Consider the following 21,167-nt stretch of genomic DNA (forward strand, 5'->3'; position numbering starts at 1 on the left):
TTCACCATGTTGGTCAGGCTGGTCTAGAATGCCTGACCTCAAGTGATCCACAGGCCTCGGTCCCCCAAAGTGTTGGAATTATAGGCATGAGCCACCGCACCCACCCCTAGTAGGTTCTTTAATTCTCTTCCTCAACTAGTAAGGTATTTTTATTTCATGTCTTAGTATGTTGGCTCTTTTTCCTTGAATAATGTTAAAAATACTTATTTAATTGAATCTAAGGCTGGGCACAGTGGCTCACGCCTGTAATCTCAGCACTTTGGGCGGCCGAGGCAGGTGGATCATTTGAGACCAGGAGTTTAAGACCAGCCTGGGCAACATGGTGGGTGAAACTCCATCTCTACAAACAAATACAAAAATTAGGTGGTGGTGCATACCTATAGACCCAGCTACTTGGTCTAAGATAGGTTGAGGCTGCAGTGTGCTGTAATCATGCCGCTATACTCCAGCCTGGGCAACAGAGTGAGACCCTGTCTCAAAAAATAATAATAAAAATAAAAAAAGAATCCTAATGCCTACAGTTGTTGAAAGATGAACTTTTTTTTGAGATGGAATTTCGCTCTTGTTGCCCAGGCTGGAGTACAATGGTGTGGTCTCAGCTAACTGCAACCTCTGCCTCCTGGGTTCAAGTGATTCTCCTGCCTCAGCCTTTCAAGCAGCTGTGATTACAAGCACCTGCCACCACGCTTGGCTAATTTTTTATTTTCAGTAGAGACAGGGTTTCACCATGTTGTCCAGGCTGGTCTCGAACTCCTCACCTCAGGTGATTTGCCCGCTTCAGCCTCACAAAACCTCACAAAAGCTTGGTATTACAAGCATGAGCCACCACACCAGGCCAAAAGATGAACTTTTATAACCTGTAATAATGAAAAACATGCTGCCAATTTAACCATGACAACCTCATCTTATCACTTAGAATTTAACTTTTTATATTTATTGAAAGACCTATTTTAGACTTGCTAGACATAAATTTTAATCATATATCACTCTGTGAAAAAGAAAATAAGAGAGAAATAATTTGGTTAAGGTGTTCCTAAAACTCACACTCAGAGTTCAGTGCTAATGAAACCCTGTTTGACTTGGAGTTTTCTGTCTGTGCTTTTTTGTGTAATATCGTCCTCTTTGTCTTAAGAATATTGGTGAACTGGGACTTAAAGAGTGCTTCATTTGTAGTCATTGAAATACGAAGGAGAGGGAGAGGGAGAAATAGTGCTCCGTTATCATCTCTGGGGTTTCCTTCCAAGATATTCAGAATCATTCTGTATGTTTTTGTTTTACTACATTTTGGTTTTACTAGGTGTCCAGACAAGCACCAGAACTTGTATTCCTCCTCTGATTTCATTGACTGAAATGTTAAGAGTTTTAGTCGTATTTCATTGTCTAGTCATGTGTCTTCTCTTATGACTTGTGTAGTTTTTTTATATTAGTTTGTTGTTTTGGTAGAGACAGGGTCTTGTTATATTGCCCAGGTTGGTCTTGAACTCCTGCCCTCAAGCAATCCTCTTGCTTCAGCCTCCCAAAGTGCTGGGATTAGAAGCATGAGCCACAGTGCCCAGACTTGGCTTTTGTAGTTTTTGACTGGTGGATTGCAATAGCTGGGCATGGTAGTACATAACTGTAATCTCAGCTACTTGGGAGGCTGAGGTGGGAGGATTGCTTAAGGACAGGAGTTCAAGACCAACCTGGGCACCATAGCGAGATTCCATCTCTAAGAAATAAAAATTAAAAGAAGATTGGAGTTATTCTTATGCTGTTCACCTGTATGGAATGCATTGACTTTCTCTGGCTGATTTCATGGTTTCTGTTGTCATCACTGGCATTCATCCATTTGACTGTGGTATGTCTTGGTGTATGTTGGTGTCTGTGAGTAAATGAAAGTGGGTGGTGCACATATTTTATCCTACTTGAGGCTTGTGAGCTTCTTGGATCTGTGGGTGTGTATCATTCATCAAATTTGGAGAATTTTGTCTTTATTTCATTAAATATTTCTGTTACTCCATAGTTTGCCTCTTTGACTTCACAGATCTACTTTTTTTTTTTTTCTTGAGACAGTCTCGCTCTGTCGCTTAGGATGGAGTGCAGTGGTGTGATCTTGGCTCACTGCAACCTCCAACTCCTGCTGGGTTCAAGCGATTCTCCTGCCTCAGCCTCCCGAGTATCTGGGATTACAGGCATGCACCACCACCCCTGGCTAATTTTGTTTTTTTTAATAGAGATGGGTTTTCGCCATGTTGGTCAGACTGATCTTGAACTCCCGACCTCAGGTGATCCACCCACCTCGGCCTCCCAAAGCACTGGGATTACAGGAGTGAGCCACCGTGCCTGGCACAAACCCATTTTACTTCTTTTGAAGGGATTGTAATGAATTTGGGGAAAGAATGAATGGTCTTGTATTTGGGTCTTTGTGGGTTCATAGGATGTCTCCATTTTTTAAAGTCTTCTACGTCTTTTGGTTAACCTTTAGGTTTCTTCACAAAGGTCTGTGACACTTCCTGTTAGGTGTAATTCCACTTAGTAAGCATTGTATTGTTATTGTGAATGGGGATAAAGATACAATTTCAATATTAGTGTGGATAGATGGCATTGATTTTTATAGAGTCTAGCCATCTTACAGAACTTTTCTTTCATTCCAAAAGCAGGGTAATTGGCTCCTTTGGGTTTCCTTATAGATGATCGAATCATTGCAAATTTCTTTCTTCTATTCTCATATTAGTACTTTATTTCTTAGTATTGGTAGTGGGCCTCCTTGTTTTGACTTCAATACTTTCACTTCAGCATCAAGCTGTCTCATTGGGAATGCCATCAGATGACTTACATTTGACATTTACTTCTCCTAGCTTTATTTTTTTAATGAGTAAGAGCTAACATCTGTCAGCACCCATTAAGTTAATCATGTGGTTTTTTTCTTCCTTTAACCTGTTAAAATAGTAGCACTGATAGATTTTTCTGATCATTTTTTGGGGAACTTTTGAGAATACAATTCTAGGTTGCATTTCCTAGAGTTTCATCTAAGTTTATGATCTAGGTTTCAGCTACTGTACTTGCACTGTTTATCAACTATTAAACCACTATGGATTTTTATTTCTTTTTGAGATGGAGTCTCGCTCTGTTGCCCAGGCTGGAGTGCAGTGGCATGATCTCACTGCATCCTCCACCTCCTGGGTTCAACAATTCTCCTGCCTCAGGCTCCTGAGCAGCTGGGTCTACAGGTGCACACTAATTTTTCTATTTTTAGCAGAGACAGGGTTTCACCATGTTGGCCAGGCTGGCCTCGAACTCCTGACCTCATGATCCACTGCGTCTGGCCCATTATGAATATTCTCTTGTGTGATATAACCTTCCTGAGCCAGTCAGAGGTCCACATTATTCTTACGTTTTTGGAGGTTTGGGAATGAAAGGTGGAACAGTATGGTGAAGAGATGGAACTATATGCGGCTTATATTTGCCATTAAATTATTAGATAATCCTTACTTCAAATGTAAAAATTTATAAAATGGGTTACTGGGAGAATTAAATGTTAAGGTGCTGTGAACAGTGTCAACTACCATGTAATAAATTATTAAATTACAAGGTCTTCTTAATAAATGGAATTATGAAAGATACAATATAAACACATTAAAATCTCTAAAGCCATGTAAAACCCGAAGGCATTAAAATTTATTAAATGATGCAATAACAACAGAATTCTTTATTTACAATAGCATTATTTAACATCAAATAAGCAAATAGCATCAGCAAAGCAATATTAACTTGCATAAATGTATTTAAAATTTCTCTGAATATATCTACCTTTGCATAAACTGCTCACACTAGAAATACAAACATCAATGCAGGTGAACAAAGTGATGTTCAGAGTCAACTCCATTTTGAAAATAAATCACAACCTGAAACACTGTAAGCTTTCTCCTGAAGAACCATAGTTAATATATTGCTTAATTTTACCCTTGTATAATCTTTTCATATACACACATCTCAGATGCAACTTCATGAGGAACTGTACAAATAAAACTCACAAATGACAAAGGAAAAAAAAATGACAGTTAAATGTTTGAAGAAATGTATCATCATCACTATTCAATAACATAAAGGTTAAGTGATGATGTACTTATTCAAAAATTGTACACAATTCACTATACAAATATAATACATCGGACAGCTATGTAGGAATATACAAGACTTAAAAACAGATCTAAGGCATTATGCTAGATTTTAGCATTTTGAGGTTCTTGCACATAGCTTTTACCTGTAGTAAGAAACTTAAAAGATTTTGTTTTAGTCTATAAAGAAACACCAGGGAGAAAATTCTAATTAAAATCGAAGCCACTACAGTAATTTTCTTTTGTGCAGAGAATGCTTTGCTCTTAGGCAGCATACTACCATACAAACACTAGAAAATTTTAAATTTACACCAACAATTAATGGCTTAAGTTGCATTTCAAAATTGATTGTGTATCTTTGGGTTCTGCAAGTGGATCTGTGCCACCCATTTCATGTGTTAAGCCCATATGAACTCCATTTTTGAACACAGATTAAAAATTGCATTATATAAACTGCAAAAACATTGCTTTCAATTATTACAGGCCATAAGAGATACACATAGGGGGAGGGGCATTTTAATCTTTGAGTCAAATGAATTCACTGTAGTAAAACAGCTCACTTCACTTTTTAAACTTACCACATTACATGAACACTTAAATGAGTTTTACAACCAAGTTAATGTATGTATACTTTTCACATTATGTTTTTCACATTTAGTAATATAAGTGAAACACTGATTATTTGTTCTATTAAACAAAAACCAAGTACTCAGTCTAATGACTTTATTGTGTACAGCATGAGAAATACTGATAATAAAGGGAACTGATTTGGCTTTTGCTTCTATAGTGATCAATATGATCAGAGGATTCCTTCACTTACTTTTCTTCTCCTTATTAGATGTAAAACAAAATCAATTACCAGATCGAAACTGTAAGAGAATTTATCATCTCTTTTCCTTCAAAACAGCAATGATCATGAATTATTATAAATTACCAGTATCATGAGGTTGCAGATTTGTCTAAGTTAGGACTGACATTAAAATACAGTGGCAGATGGATAAAAAAGAAGAGATACGTAGATGGCTTTGGACGGTGTTGTAGTGAAAAGGGACTTGAAACTCAAAACAAAACGAATCCAGTTTAAACTCCATTTCTCTTTTGTGCTGTGTGAAGTTAAAAGTCATTCTAATTCACATATTTCTAAACATTGAAACTGGTCACACTAAACTGCATGCCACGTGAGCCTCGGCCCACGGGGAGGTCCTGGAGTTCTGGGCCAACATCTGCTCGTTTTTTTCCATCACAGTTGGGCAACCCAATGGTTTGGTGGAGAATAGTAGAGCCTTTTGAGGGGATATATGAACTGGTGGCCACTGAGAAGTGCTGTTCCTTGGCCACCTCCCTGTATTGAGACCCCTCTCAAGTGGAAAAAAGTATCGAAATGCAAATTTCCAGAAAGTTTCTTTAGTATGGAGCAACACTTTCAGACTGTCTACTGACCATCTATCTTTGGGCTATATCTCTTTCTATATTTCCATAATCTGTACATATAGAGAGAGATATAAATATAAATAGGGGTAGTTTGTACATTTTTCACCCTGCCACAAATGAACAATCAAATTTCAAGGAAAAACTTCTCTGTTCCTAAAAAGCCTGGCTAATGAGATACTATAAAATGCTTTGCTTTTTAGACATCAAAAAGGTATCATTCTGAAATTTAGGTAAGAAAGGTATTAGGGGTTGAGGAGAAATAGCTCAAAAAAGGTAATCAGTTTCTTGGTATTGCAGTTGTCTGAAACTGACACCCATTAATAAAAGATTATTTCCCTACCAGAGTGGGCAAGAAAACCACCATAAAAGTGGCCTGCTTAGTAACATGTAGTCTTTCTAAGGTTCATTAAGAAAGAATATAAACATATAAAAATCAAGAATTGGTTCCTACAGCGGCTGCATATCATATAGATTAGATAAATGACTTATGAGCAGAATCACAAGGTTTAGAAAATAAAAAGTCTTAAATCTACAAATTAGGTCTAATCAAGGCATTGATATCCTTTACAAAACACCTTTAGGAGACATTGCTATGAAGATATCTAATTTAATACTGAAGTACCTCATTTTTGAGTCAATTCCACAATATGTATACCTCACAAAAATTATACAATTAAAACACGTAAGTTCTCAACTTAAATTATTGCTTGTTTACATATAAATTGGATTTTATGTACCTTACAAAACTTCAGCTTAGCACTGCTAAAAAAACAAAATAAAAAACACATGGCAGAGGTCAAATCTGTCGTGATATCTGCTGTCAATTGAAACACACTGGCGTTTTCTCCCGTTCTGGAGGCCAGAGCTGCTGGGGAACAGAATAAACATGCTTCCAAAGCAGGTCTCCTTAGCTTGATTGGTATCACGTCTTAACTTTGCTCTTCTCCTTGCCAGTAAATGTATTTTTTTTTCTGAAATTCAATACTTAGCAACTGGTAAGTGGCTGGCAAAACATTTAAGGAAATAAAGGGGTTACCTGGTTTCTGTAGCTTATATTATTTTTTAAAAAATGAATGAAAGTGGGGAGGATAGGGAGAGAGGGGAAGGAAGAGTCAGGCTGACGGGGAAGAAGAGATGCTGATTCAAGCTATCTGATCAAACTAAAGGGAACTTAATTTAGAAACAAAAATTATTTCTTCTTGATTTGTGATTCAGGTGAACTAGTTGGTTTTAACTTAGAAAAAAAAAGGGACAAATATTTGTTAATGTTAACAGCCCTCTCACAGGCTTCTTTTCAACTGTTCCATTACTGGAGACTCTCTCCAACATGGTCTTTAGAGCTTTCTACAGATACGACTGTGACTTTCTTGGTCTTCACTCACTGGGTGTGTCTGTACATACAGCGCTGTCCACGGCGTCTGTCCTGCTTCCATCCCAAATGCAGGCTTTAGCTTAAAACACCTTTAATTTAATTTTAAAAAATTATTTTCTTTCCCCCAGATAAAATCTTACTTTGCAATAGACTGATTAGCCAGGGAAAACAAAGCAAGAAACCAGTGTCTGGAACCAAACAGGAACGGAACAAGAGCATGGTTCTCCTTAAATACACACATTTAAATACATTCAATCTGACATGGGTATGAAATTTGCCTGTCAACATTTACTTTGCAGGAGAGATCTAAGTTGCACTAAGGTGAATGCAGTGAACAGACTGAGCAACTGTCTGGATGCGAGCTTCAGGCTGTCAAGAGAAGAGGCAGCTCCTTCTGTCACACCCGAGTGGAAGCCACCCTGGGAGCCAGGGCCCAGGCCTGTCTGCTCTGGCAGAACTGGCTGGCAGGTCAGTTGGGTCGCAACAAATAGACACGGCTCTCCAGACTGGAAGTGTTTTGAGCAAGTGAGCTCGGTCAGCTGAAGAAGCAACTGGCTACCGTCAGTGTCAGCAGTATTTCTGTAGGAAAATAGATACAAAGTTGTGGAATATCTCTAAGGTTTTGATGAAACCATCATAAAGCCCAACACAAAAATATCAAAATCCCTGACTGTTTTCAATAATGCAAATCACAGAGGCCACATCTGGATGAGTACATTTGATCTGAAGGTGAACAGGCAGAGGGTGCCATTCCTCCCTCCACACAATGCTTCCAGGAGCCATGGAGGAGGCCAGCAGATCCTACATGCTATTTCTTGTAGGCCATCGTCTGCAAAAGGACGATAAATCTCTCCTTAATGACCACTCCCCTAACAACAACATCCTAGCTACATTTAATTTCTTCCACCTTCAGTAAAGATGACTGAACAATTCACCCAGCTGCTTTTCCGCAGCATCCGATCCAGAAGGGGCCACTGCTTCCTAATCCTTCCTCGAATTGATCCAGAACAATAAAATGGTTCAGATTTTCCCTAACCAGATACTTCCAAGGTTTTCTGGGTATGTTCTCCTTGGCTTTGGCAAGCTAAATCACAAAATCACGATGGGTTTTGATTTGTACTAGTTTACATTTTGACTAACAGTGTATGAAAGTTCCCTTTTCTCTGTATCTTGCCAACATCTGTTATTTTTTTGTGGTTTTAATAATAGCCATTCTGGGGCCGGGCGTGGTGGCTCATGCCTGTAATCCCAGCACTTTGGGAGGCTGAGGCAGGTGGATCACGAGGTCAAGAGATCGAGACCATCCTGGTCAACATGGTGAAACCCCGTCTCTACTAAAAATACAAAAAATTAGCTGGGCATGGTGGCGCGTGCCTGTAATCCCAGCTACTCAGGAGGCTGAGGCAGGAGAATTGCCTGAACCCAGGAGGCAGAGGTTGCGGTGAGCTGAGATCACGCCACTGCACTCCAGCCTGGGTAACAAGAGCGAAACTCTGTCTCAAAAAAAAAAAAAATAATAATAATAATAGCCGTTCTGATTGGGGTTAGATGTATTTCTCTGATGATTAGGCTGAGTGTTTTTAATATATCTGCTGGCCATCTGTATGTCATGCCCTTTGCCCACTTTTTAAGGATTATTAGTTTTTTTTTCCTGTTAAGTTGTTTGAGTTCCTTGTATATTATAGATATTAGTCCCTTGTTGGATAAATGGTTTGCACATATTTTCTTCCATTCAACAGGTTGTATGGGATAGGACTTTTTAAAAAAGAGCTACCTACTGTAAAGGGTAATATCCCTTACCTTAAAGGGCCACATAGGCCCATTTACCTATTTGCCAAACTGCTCAGAGCCCTTCCTGCAAGAAATCTGCTGCTAGCAATATTTCAATTAGGTCTAAGTATTAATTATGCTACAGTTTTATTGGCTGAACATTGTACTATCATTCTCTTTGGAACAAGTGTTTAATAGGCCAGGCAGTGTGGTTCATGCCTGTAATCCCAGCACTTTGGGAGGGTGAAGTGGGTGGATCACCTGAGGTCAGGAGTTAGAGACCACCCTGGCCAACATGGTGAAACTCTGTCTCTATTAAAAATACAAAAATTAGCCAGGTGTGGTGGCAAGTGGCTGTAGTCCCAGCTTCTCAAGAGGCTAAGACAGGAGAATCGCTTGAACCCGGAGGCAGAGGTTGCAGTGAGCCGAGATTGCACCACTGCACTCTAGCCTGGGTGACAGAGCAAGACATTGTCTCAAAAAAAAAAAAAAAAAAAAAAGGACAAGTGTTTAAGGTGTAATAAGCAAATACAAATAAATAGATTGTTCCTCAACACAATGAAATACATAAAAACTGTTAGGAAGACTTAAGGGAGTGAGCAATGTAAGTTAATTCCTCTTTATACTCCTAAAAATCTAGCCTTATGATTCAGAAAAAGCAAAAATAAAAGTCTGCCCTAACACAACGAATTTTTTGCCACTTTATTTTTTGCTTTGCTATCATAGTATCATTCCAGGGTAAAATTATTGTTCTCCTGTTGGCTATGGAGATTACAGAAAAAAGATAAAGACATTAAAAAACAAATTAGTGTTCTTAATTCATATGCTATCATCAGCTGAGTTAAAATGAGCTTAAAGAAATAATCATTTGAGGTTAGGGAGGGCTCGACAAAAGAAAAAAAAAGAATCATTCACAGAAAAGCGCTGTATGCCAAATGAAACCAGAAAATATTTCATGACTGTCTTTAATCTACTGGTTGACAATGTATCTATGGCAGTCTTGTTCTATAAAACGTTCATGTTTGCTTTATTCCCATATTCATGTATTTCACTGTTCTTTCTTACCCGTGTTGTGTCTCCCTCCTGCTTAATCATATCCATTCCAGGCAGCTGGTTTGGGAACAGGTTGCCTCCCCTCAGAGCAGGATCATTAACCTGATGACAAGAAGACAGGACAGTGGCTACGTGGAGCAGGACGTCCAAGAGTGCACTGGAAAACACACGGCTGCCGCCCTTCCTCTGTGTTTTTAGGGGTGTAAAAATGGGGAAAAGGAACTGCAGAACAATGGCCTCATCTTACACCTGCTCTCCCATGTCTGTATTTTGCGCAGTCTAGAGGAACATGAAAATACTTATCAAATACTAGCTGCCTTCAGAATTAACCTTCATCTGAATGCTGTACAAAAATCAAATTCAATTGCCATAATAATAGAGCCATTTTTGTGCCATAACCGGAATGCTTTCTTGGCTGGTTTAAATTAGACCAATGACTCAAATTTGGACTCTGAAGTCATCTGAGAGGCTCCTGATATCTTTGCTACTTAGGTAAGTTATTAATTATCAAGAGCAAGTGTAAATACCCAAACCAGTGCTGGGTTTTGTGAATTTACTCTGACCAAATGAAATATTCATTTGCATTTATACATTTCTTTTACACATTAGAAAGCAAATGTACAAATGCTAATAGAATAATGATTTTTGTAGGAAGATGCACTGCAGTTCTGTCTTGGGGGCTTCCAAATTAACCACAGGATTCAAACAGTTTAAAATCATGCAGAAGTTTCAAAACAATCTGGATTGCTAAAAATGCATCAAATAAAAATGCGTCAATTTATTGCTGAGCAGATGGGACAGGATTGTGTTACACTACACTACCTCAGTAGCCCTTACTTCGTCTGCTTTCCTCAGCAAGCAAATCAGGAGTCACTAGTGGCCCATTTTTGCAGGAAATTTAACATCAACCCTACATTTCTCCACTGAAGAGATAAAAGTATATATCTCTCTCTATATACACACACACATATATTTTAAGAGATAGGGTCTTGCTCTCTTGTCCAGCCTGGAATGCAGTGGTGCATTCTCAGCTCACTGCAGCGTCAAACTCTTGGGCTCAATAGATCCTCCAGCCTCAATTTTCCAAATAGCTGGAACTATAGGCACCTGCTACCATGCCTAGCTAATTACATTTTTTTTTTTTTTTGAGAATTTTTTTTTTTTTGAGAACAAGAGTTTCACTCTTGTTACCCAGACTGGAGTGCAATGGCACGATCTCGGCTCACTGCAACCTCCGCCTCCTGGGTTCAAGCAATTCTCCTGCCTCAGCCTCCCGAGTAGCTGGGACTACAGGCGTGTACCACCATGCCCAGCTAGTTTTTGTATTTTTAGTAGAGAGAGGGTTTCACCATGTTGACCTCATGATCCACCTGCCTCGGCCTCCCAAAGTGCTGGAATTATAGGTGTGAGCCACCACGCTCGGCCTTAAATTTTTTTTTTTTTTTTAAGAGACAGAGTCTCACTATGTTGTCAGGCTGGTCTTGAATTCCTGGCCTCAAGCCATCTTCCTACTTCAGCCTTCTGAGTAGCTGGGATTACAGGTACGAGCCAACATGCCAGGCTAAAGTCTACATTTCTTTAATTTATATCTGCTTAATTTATCCAAATAAGCATTTAGCCACCATCAATTCAATAACAGAAATACAAATTATTACTATAAGCACACAGCCTTCTTAAAGTGCAAAGGGCTTTAATTTTTCTCATGTACCACCTCACATTTTTATTAATCATTTTAAAGAATAAAACATCGAAACTATTTCTTAAATTTTCACAAAAATTGTGGTCCACTAACATCAGAATTAAATGGATCTAATCAAACTCTTCGTCTTTCACCATTCTCACAGTTTTGTTCTAACAGAAATTCACAGTGCTGTCAGTGATTTAGTGATAAGTTATTTACACTTTCCATGCTGCACTTTCTCCATATATGAAATAAGAGTTAGGGTCTTTGCCACATTTTTCACTTATGTGAACTACTGAGATCAGTGGTAGAATGGTCAGCATTCTGGGCCTTTACAAATAAAATCTTCTATAAATACCATGGTACAATTATTAACCTCTACTTTGAGCTCTGAATCAGCAACACATTTTTGAATTTTGGGCTGGCTACTGCTATCTCAAACGCTGAGTCTCTGCCATCTAGTGAAGCTGGTTGCACTTAGGAACAGCACAATCATTTTGATGTTCTTCAACACAAAACAATTATTTAAAAAAATCATCGCATCCATATTCCAAAGATTAAAAAGAATAGTTTTTGGATTATCTGTGTTTCTTTGCATAAATGAAGGATCCTTTCAAACTAACTGGCAGGTAGGTTAGCCTTTGCTTTTCATTTGGTTTTACATTTAGAAATAAATCCATTATTAAACTATAATCCCTAGCCAGGCAGAGTGGTGCATGCCTATAATCCCAGCTACTGAGGAGGCTGAAGTGGGAAGGCTGCTTGAGCCAGGAGACGGAGGTTGCAGTGAGCCAAGATAGTGCCACTGTACTCCAGCCTGGGTGATAGACTGTCTCAAAAAACAAAAACAAAACAAAAACACCCAAAATAATAACCCCCTAATAAAGGTGTTTTTTTTTTTTTCCCGAGGTGATGTTTTGTTCTTGTTGCCCAGGCTGGAGTGCAATGGCACAATCTCGGCTCACTGCAACCTCCGCCTCCTGGGTTCAAGCAATTCTCCTGCCTCAGCCTCCTGAGTAAGTAGCTGGGATTACAGGCATGTGCCACCATGCCTGGCTAATTTTGTATTTTTAGTAGAGATAAAGTTACTCCATGTTGGTCAGGCTGGTCTCCAACTCCCAACCTCATGTGATCCAGCCACCTCAGCCTCCCAAAGTGCTGGGATTAAAGGCGTAAGCCACCGTGCCCAGCTCAAATAAAGCTATTTTAAATGTACACTCACCACTTCATTTTTAGAGATTCATTTTAGATACCGGTGAATCCCTCAAATAAGAGAAAAATGGCAATGATGAGAGGTTAAGAAATATTTTAGGCCGGGCGCAGTGGCTCATGCCTGTAACACCAGCACTTTAGGAGGCTGAGGTGGGCAGATCACAACGTCAAGAGATTGAGACCATCCTGGCCAGCATGGTGAAACCCCATCTCTACTAAAATACAAAAATTAGCTGGGCATGGTGGTGCGTGCCTGTAGTCCCAGCTACTTGGGAGGCTGAGGCAGGAGAACTGCCTGAACCTGGGAGGCAGAGGTTGCAGTGAGCCGAGATCATGCCCCTGCACTCTAGCCTGGCACCTAGCGACAGAGCGAGACTCTGTCTTTTAAAAAAAATATATTTTAAAAGCTCCTCCAGCAGTCAGGAAACCCTTCTGTTAATTTAATCATCAACAAAGATTTGTATCATTGTCACTAACACAGGTGAAAGTAAGATGAAAAACACTCTTCAAAATAAATGTGGGAGTTGGTGGCTAAGGTTAGGTACATGGAAAGATACATTTGATGCAGAAGCAGACAAAAGGCCATGACCTGAAGCTTCTCCTTTGGGCGCTCACCTGCTCGGGACCCATGGAGGACAGCCCCGATGTAGGCACGGAGGTCACTGAGGTCATGCTGATCTGTCCTGTCATCTGGTTCATGCTGCTCATGCCACCTGTGTTGGTCGCCATGGACACATTGATGTTCATATTGTTACTGTACATGCTGGTGTTTGCTTGCTGCCCAAAGTGTGGTGGGGACTGCTGGGAAAACATGCTGGAACACAATGGAAAGATTGAATGAATGTTACAGCTTGCTGCTATCCAGAGGCAGGCAGTTCAGAGCACTTGTTTCTCAGGAATTTACTTTTGAGTGAATAAATCTGAACTGCATGAACCCAGGCTGAGATGGCCAGCAGGTGGGGGGCTTGCTGAGGCCTAAGACAGCAGGGGAAGTGGCACTCAATGATGGGGTGGGGGCAAGCAAATCCTTTTCCTTTTCATACCGCCACTGTGACAGCGAAAGACATCCCCCACTTCCATGCCTGCATCCGAGGACCTCCTGTTTGTTTTTATCAAATGTGGTGATAAAGGATGGCTTCTAGGTCACCCTTTCCACAGCAATTTCTATCATAAACTGGTTGGTGGTACCTTCTTAGAGATGTTTCTGTTCCTCTAAGCTTTTGTAAATTCTAGTGACTCCTGCTCTAGGAAAAGTAAACTGGCTTATTTAGAGGTTTGCTTGATATTGCTTCTGTGAGCAAAGACTTGGGGAAAAAATAAAAAAGGAAGGATACATGTAGGCTATAAAAAGTTTTCCTAGTGATCATTTATCTCAACAACACACAGAAACATGGTGTTACCTGTTTCCACCCATGTTCCCCTGTGCCCATCCATTCATGTCGGAGGGGGCCTGATAGGCTGGGTTAGCCTGAGACTGCTGCATCAATGGACTCTGTGTATGTGCCATTCGGGGTGACATAAGTGGGCTCTGGGGAGTCGTAGCCCCGGTAAAGCCTGGATCAGGTTGCTGACTTATTCCTTAAAACAAAAACAAAAACAAAACCAGGAATCCAAAAGAGACTGTTAAGTTTTATTGTAGAGACTGGGGGGGAAAAAGAACATTCCAAATTAATCATGCATAAAAAATTACTTTCAAATACCTGATTACACACTGATTAATTACATACATTTAAGAAAGTTTCCAAGCTCAGATAAACTATGGAGAAAAAAAACCCTCCATACTTTGATTCCCCGTAGTAGTTAGAAGGTGCCTAGGAACCACTGACCATCATAGCTAGAGTTAGAAAGAAAAAATGCTATTCTTTCTTCAAATTCCTTTCCAAACCAAGAATGGATCGAATATATATTCCTCTTTGATCAAAACTATCACTGCAATTAGATTGTTTAAATTAAGTTTATTATTATTATTATTTTGACATAGGGTCTTTGCTCTGGTGCCCAGGCTGGAGTGCAAGTGGCATGATCCTAGTTCACTGCAGCCTTGACCCCCTGGGCTCTAAGGATCCTCCCACCTCAGCCTCCTGAGTAGCTGGGACTATAGGCATGCATGGCCATGCCCAGCTAACTTTTAAAATTTTTAGTAGAGACGAGGTCTCACACTATGTTGCTCAGGCTGGTCCTGAACTCCTGAGTTCAAGAGATTCTTGGCCTCCCAAAGTGCTGGGATTACAGGCGTGAGCCATTGTGCCTGGCCAGATTGTTTAAAGTAAATTGGATTAAAGTTCCGCTATATATCAAAAGTCAACACATCTGAATAATTTGTTACTGAATGAGCTGAAGTCATTCCATGATGAGATGAATCCATCTTTAAAAATAAGTAACTGTACTCATGGTTAGCTTGTTTTGTCTTTATAAAGAGCTCTGCGGTACTTTAGGGCTATTCAAAATTAGCAAAAATAAGAAAAAAATTCAATGTATGCTTCTTGTTCAGTTTTAGGGAAAACAGAATTTAAAAGGAAAGAGAACTTTCAGCAGACTTTTCTAAATAATCAAGAAGGAAATAGAGAAAGGAGCTGGGAAACAAAGAAGGCAACTTCTTAGAGTATGTTGAGAATGGTACATTTTTGCATAGACTTGTAAATGCATATTCAATTAATATTTAAATTAGCTACAAAAGAAAAGCTTAAGATCATACAGGAAAGAACTGCACATTATCTTTCTGTTCTTTAACGAAACAAGAGACTTGGATTTTGGCAACAGACTTCCATAGTTATTTATAGATAACTGGCAAAGGGTAGGGAAAGTCATTTTGAATATTAACATTAATGTAAGCACTTATCAATAATTCAACCATTAACTGAACATGACATGCACACAAATATTAATGTTCATGACATTACATACTTGGTATCTCTTAAGACTGACATTAAATAACAAATCAATATGAAGAGAACTAAGAGGTCTCCCATTGTGGTTTTTATACAGTACTTCTCAAGAATTATCTATTCATTAAAAATCTGGTATCATGTGTAAAGTCTCTACTTTTCAAAAGTCACAGAATGACTATACTATTTAAATATTTATAGAGGTCTTTTTACATTTTGTATCTATTGATTTGTTTGAGTCAGACTCAGAGGCTTTCAAATATATAAATACATATGCACTTTTAGACACTGACATAAACAGATCCACACACACTCGCACACAAGATAGACACAGTCTACGCATACACACTTACTTCGGTCATTCTTAAAGTAAGACCTGCACTCAGAGAAAAGGAGGTACCTGAACTGAGAGCCTGGAAGGTACTGTGCTGGACTTGGGGACTCCTCACAGGCCCCAACTGTCCTCCCAGGTTTCCTATCATTCCCTGGTTAGCCAGATTCATCTGGGAGCCATGCAAAGAGCTGTGAGAGAGGAGCTGTGACCCAGGACTGGGGGACACTGGGGAGAAAGGACTGGTGAAAGGTGGTGGGGATGTAAGTCCAGTACCGTAGTTTGGAGGAAATGAAAACTGCTGTGCATTTGCCTGGGGAATCCGTGGGTTGCTCATAGTTGCTGGCATACCACTAGGAGCCACCATGCTTGGTGTCATATTCAACCCTTGTCCTCTCATCATCAAAGTTCGTTGCTGAACTTGCTGTTGCTGATGCATTTGTCTCTGTCGAAGATGCTGGTTCAGGATTTCCCTCTGTCTCTGGGCCAGCATCTGTGCATTAATAGGTGCCTGAAATCAGGGGTGATGCATGGAGGAAAATGTTGGGGGCAGAAACAGATTAAAAAACAAAGTGAATATTATAGATAGGCTAGCGAATGGTACTATCATCTGTAAAATTATTTGGAAAAAAATGACATGAAAGGATTAACTGAGTTGAACAACTGGTGATTGAGAATGTGAGCTTCTAAGTTCTAAAGATATTATTCTGAAGCTTTACTATGACTCAGCAGGGTTATGTTTGATGCTAATACCAATTATTTCATTTTGTAAGGACAAAATTAACTAAAGGATCTCAAAAGAATACAGTCCTTTCTATAAGAAGACTGTGATATAAACCTTGAGGATGGCAGTTTAGTCTCATTCAAGGAACATTCAAGTCTAAAGAGAAATATAATCACTGGGACAAAAGGTGACGTGGTGCACTTCAGAAAAGCCTAAAAAGAGGCAGGAGGAAAGGAGAGCAGGGAGAGCGCCTGCAGGAATGCACAGAGGCTGAGGTGGAGGTGGAGGGGAGGGAGGGAGGAAAGGCGGGATGGATGAAGGGAAGGGATCCTGGTGCTTGCTCTCAGCGAGAGGGGTGAGGCTGCTCACGGGTCCTAAGATATAGTTGACCCTCATTTGTGAATTCTACATTTGTGAAGTTGCCTGTTCAGCAAAATTTATTTGTAACCCTCAAATCAATACTCATGCTCCTGTCAAATGGTCATTTGTAGATATGAGCACAGTACATTTCAGATACCCAATGTGCATTACTTCCAGCTGAGGCTAAACAAGGCAACACTTTGCCTTCTGGTTTCAGCTCTCATACTGTAAACAAGTGTCCTCTTTGTGGTCTATTTGGTTCCAAGATTTTTACATTTTTTGCTTCTCCTGTTGGTGATTTTGCTGCTTAAACTGGCTCCCAGACATGCTGCTGCAGTGCTCTCTAGTGTCCCTAAGTGCAGGGGTGGTGAGGTGCCTTCTGGGGAAAGTAGGTGTGCTAGATAAGTGCCATCCAGGCCTGAGTTACAGTGAATCCTTTAAAAGCAACACACATAAAACAAGCTTATATGTTGACCGGATGATGACAATGTTGTGACCAGAAACTTGCAGGAACCCAACCGTGTATTTCTCCTAGGGGTTAGAGTTCTCTAATTCAGTGTTTGAACTCCTTAAAATAACAAAAATTGACTGTACCTGGCAATAAAAATGGCAGTGATTAGGAGGGAAAAATGTAACATACTAGACAGGTAACTGCGTGAAAGTACAGGGCCAGTGTGCTGATCTGGATCCACGTCTACTAAGTCAAGTGTCTTCAGAGAGGAAGAAATGACAGAAGTAGCTGCAGGGATACTTTTGAATACTAATGAAAGCTGACGGCTGGTGTGCTGCCTTACCTGTGTTGGTACTCCAGGTCTCAGAGTCAAGTTCACATTGGAAACATTGCTGATTTGGTTCATAAGTGGCTGGCGATTCTAAATACATACAAACAGGAAAAATATATTTTAAAAACAGAATACATTTTCCTTTAAATCACCTTTTCCAAGTAACTGCCCTCCTCAACCTAGTATCTGCATGTTGTTGGACAGCTGCGCCATCCCTTCCTCACGCCCTCCACCCAGAACCCCTGATTTTTCCAGGTGCCATCAAAGAACAGACCTGCTGTGCTTGGAGGCGATGCTGAAGTTGAAGTCTCAGTTGATTTGGCTGGTTCTGCACTAGGCCCGTGGGCCTGAGACCGGGTCTGGGCTGCATACGGAGTGTGGCATAACTAGGCCGCTGTCCCATGGTGTGGAAGTTTGGATCTTGCATGGGAGAATAGCTACCCTGGGCCATCTGTGCCTGAGATGCATACTGTTGTGGGAAAACGGGGGCCTTCTGCTCCAGCATGATGTTGGAATCCTGACTTGAGAACTGTTCTGGATCTACTGCTTGGCTCTGGAGAGAAAGCCCCAAATAACAAATACATTAAACCATAGAAACAGCAGAGTCAGTATGAGACTGTTTTCTCTCGCTGTCACACATTTGAAGCTTTTTATACTTTATAATATTGTGCTTACTACACAAAGGTACCTTTAGCTTGACTCCATTTTTCTTTCTAGAAAATGCCTCTGCTTACAGTTTCAGCTACATAAAGACAGACGCAGGGGTCAAACTGGACTCCAGTAGTACTTCTTCCAAGAAAAGGGGAGAAATGAGCCAGGACTACAGAATGCCCCCTACTCGCTCCACCGATCAGATTGGCCTGAACCTCCAGATGTAAATATCCCCTAAAAGTGTTAAGTTTTTTGATTATTCATACCCATAGACTTCATTTTAATTAGATAACCTCTTTGGTACCCAGCTGGGATCAATGGTGTGGGGTGCTGACCACCATTATCCTGATTTTGTGGCTAAAAAAATGAGACTTAAGGACGTGAAGTGAGTCGCAACAAGCCCTGTCCAGCTAGTATGTGGTGGGTCCAATTCAGTTTGTGGCTAAAAAAATGAGACTTAAGGACATGAAGTGAGTCGCAACAAGCCCTGTCCAGCTAGTATGTGGTGGGTCCAATTCAGTTTGTGATGTGGGAGCTGAGCTCCTCACCAGCGTGATGTGCTGCCTATTATCTACTTTATCGTTTTCTGTGGCTGTCAGGATTCCCTACATGCCCCACATTTTGCCATCATCCTCTCACCACCTACTAGACATGGTTTATGTGTCTGTCACTCCTGACTTCTTAGGGCTAGCCTATATACCTGGGTCAGAATGGGGCAGGTGAACAAACCCACAACTTCCCCGGGGTCTGGAAGACCTCAGAATCGCCCTGAATGTCTATGTGCTGAGGGGAAAGGTGGACTTGGCTGATTCTCCTCTTCCTTCTACTTCTAGGAGTAATTGCTACAAACCTAATGGTATAAAGGAAGGAAAGGCTCTAGCAACAAATAAAATCTCTCATGTTTTCTTTAGCCCAGTGTTGTCCTAGGCCTTCTTGAAAACAGTCTATCCATGTAGTGCTGGAGCAGCCTGGAGCCCTGAGCTCTGATCAGCACAACTCAATGGCCAGCCTGTGAGAGCCACGGGCCCACTGCCCTCCCCGTAGTAATTCTAAACAAGGGGAGCCTAAGCAGAGGAAATAATTCATTGCTGAATTACTGCTCTAACTACACACACAAAACTATCTCAGCACTTTAACATGAATATGAATAATGTGTACTCTATATTTCCCTCAACTCTACTAATAATCATATTTCTAAAATTCAGTTTCATGACAATATTATAATGATGGTGGATTTGATGACACAAAATAGAAATAACAGTAGTGAGTGAAAAACAGACTAAAAATATTAAATGACGTGACACCTGTTTTGATAATGTTACAAGTCACCCAGCAGCTCCACGGATAACATTTTAAAATGTCACTTAGACAGACTCAAGGATAAAATAGTATTGAATGCTTAATTCTACCTTATCACTGAAGACAAAGCAAACCAGTCACACAGGAAATATTTAAACTCCATTTCCCTTTCTTAATTTATTTCAAGTTATATCACGTAACCTCAAGTCGTTTTTTTCCATTCTGCTGTTTTCAATATGAATTGATACGTCCTAACTCCTACCTGTGTCTGCTCAACTGTGGGAATTATGAGAAGACTAATTTTAATGTTTCAGAGAAGTCTCCAGTGACTCTGCATTGCCTTTCTCTCAGAAAGATGACACATCATATGGCCAGGAAGTAGACTGGACTCTGGCAGATACTTTTTGGCAGTAAGAATTAAAGATGATTCATGCTAAGTAAAGAGGAAAACAGTAAGGAGAACACGATGGTTTTTCTGGGTTACTCTTCACACAATGAGCCAGGCTGCACTGCTTCACACAAAGGTAGCTGTGCAGCCAGGTTCAGATAGTGTTCTGTTCTTTCAAGGCACTATGTTAGGTTCTTTATTCTACCATTGCTGTCAGGTACTCTCAAAGCAGGGACTTACTTTTTTTTTTTTTGAGACGGAGTTTCGCTGTTATTACCCAGGCTGGAGTGCAATGGCACGATCTCGGCTCACCACAACCTCCGCTTCCTGGGTTCAAGCAATTCTCCTGCCTCAGCCTCCCAAGTAGCTGGGACTACAGGCGCGCACCACCGTGCCCAGCTAATTTTTGTACTTTTAGTAGAGACGGGGTTTCACCGTGTTGACCAGGATGGTCTCGATCTCTTGACCTCGTGATCCACCCGCCTCGGCCTCCCAAAGTGCTGGGATTATAGGCGTGAGCCACTGCGCCCGGCCTGGGACTTACTTTTTTATAGTAACCAACTAATTACTAAGAAGGCTAAATAAGCTCACTAAGATTAGTTAACTTTATAATATTCCCATTTTGCTTAAATATCCCCAAAATTATGGTGAACTAAACCATAATTTAAAGGTTTAGCCCACCATTTTTTTTTCTTTTTCTTTTGCTCACTTCTATTTTCAGGATAGCCCACCATTTTTAAAGGTAAAAATGATGAAAGAGCTGCAGCTACCTGTAAAATGACTTCTGCTAACTTATGTGCAAAGTATTCTTTTAGCACAAACAGCTTCCTATCACCAGCCCACAGACGCAAAATGAATACAGTGATCATGACTACAGACACTCATACCGACTTCCATGGGGAAGTGTTCTGTGGTTTCTCTGTTATCTTGTGTGTCCCTCCCTATCAGCAAGGGCGGACACTCGTGAGCTGGTCTTGAGTTTGTGTCTTTCTGCTAACCTGAACTATATGCAAAGCTCATTCTCAGTGTTCTCCATTCTCAGGCCAAAGTTTATGTGATGGTTACAAGGAAAGGGAAGGAAGAAACAGGGCCAGCCTGTTATGAGGTAAAAACCAGTATACTCTAAAAAGT

General features: G+C 40.4%; 1 protein-coding gene across 28 annotated transcripts in view; it reads right to left on the reverse strand.

Annotated features, from left to right (window-relative positions):
- Nucleotides 1-3,630: 3,630 nt before the first annotated feature.
- NCOA2 (nuclear receptor coactivator 2) overlaps nt 3,631-21,167 on the reverse strand; it is a 368,943-nt gene continuing 351,406 nt past the window's right edge. For 13 of the 28 annotated variants that reach the window (XM_078352611.1, XM_078352609.1, XM_078352617.1 and 10 more), the window contains 7 exons: nt 17,973-18,251; nt 17,711-17,788; nt 15,902-16,343; nt 14,017-14,194; nt 13,232-13,430; nt 9,736-9,825; nt 3,631-7,479 (listed from right to left, as the gene is read on the reverse strand). In XM_078352611.1, the coding sequence (XP_078208737.1) occupies nt 7,468-7,479; nt 9,736-9,825; nt 13,232-13,430; nt 14,017-14,194; nt 15,902-16,343; nt 17,711-17,788; nt 17,973-18,251 (1,278 nt within the window). In that variant the 3' untranslated portion in view covers nt 3,631-7,467. The remainder of the gene's footprint in view (nt 7,480-9,735; nt 9,826-13,231; nt 13,431-14,016; nt 14,195-15,901; nt 16,344-17,710; nt 17,789-17,972; nt 18,252-21,167) is intronic. The other 15 variants (XM_035276632.3, XM_035276640.3, XM_002758997.6 and 12 more) reach the window with 2 other exon arrangements.

This window comes from Callithrix jacchus, chromosome 16 (assembly GCF_049354715.1).
Source record: "Callithrix jacchus isolate 240 chromosome 16, calJac240_pri, whole genome shotgun sequence".
Taxonomy (NCBI): domain Eukaryota; kingdom Metazoa; phylum Chordata; class Mammalia; order Primates; family Cebidae; genus Callithrix; species Callithrix jacchus.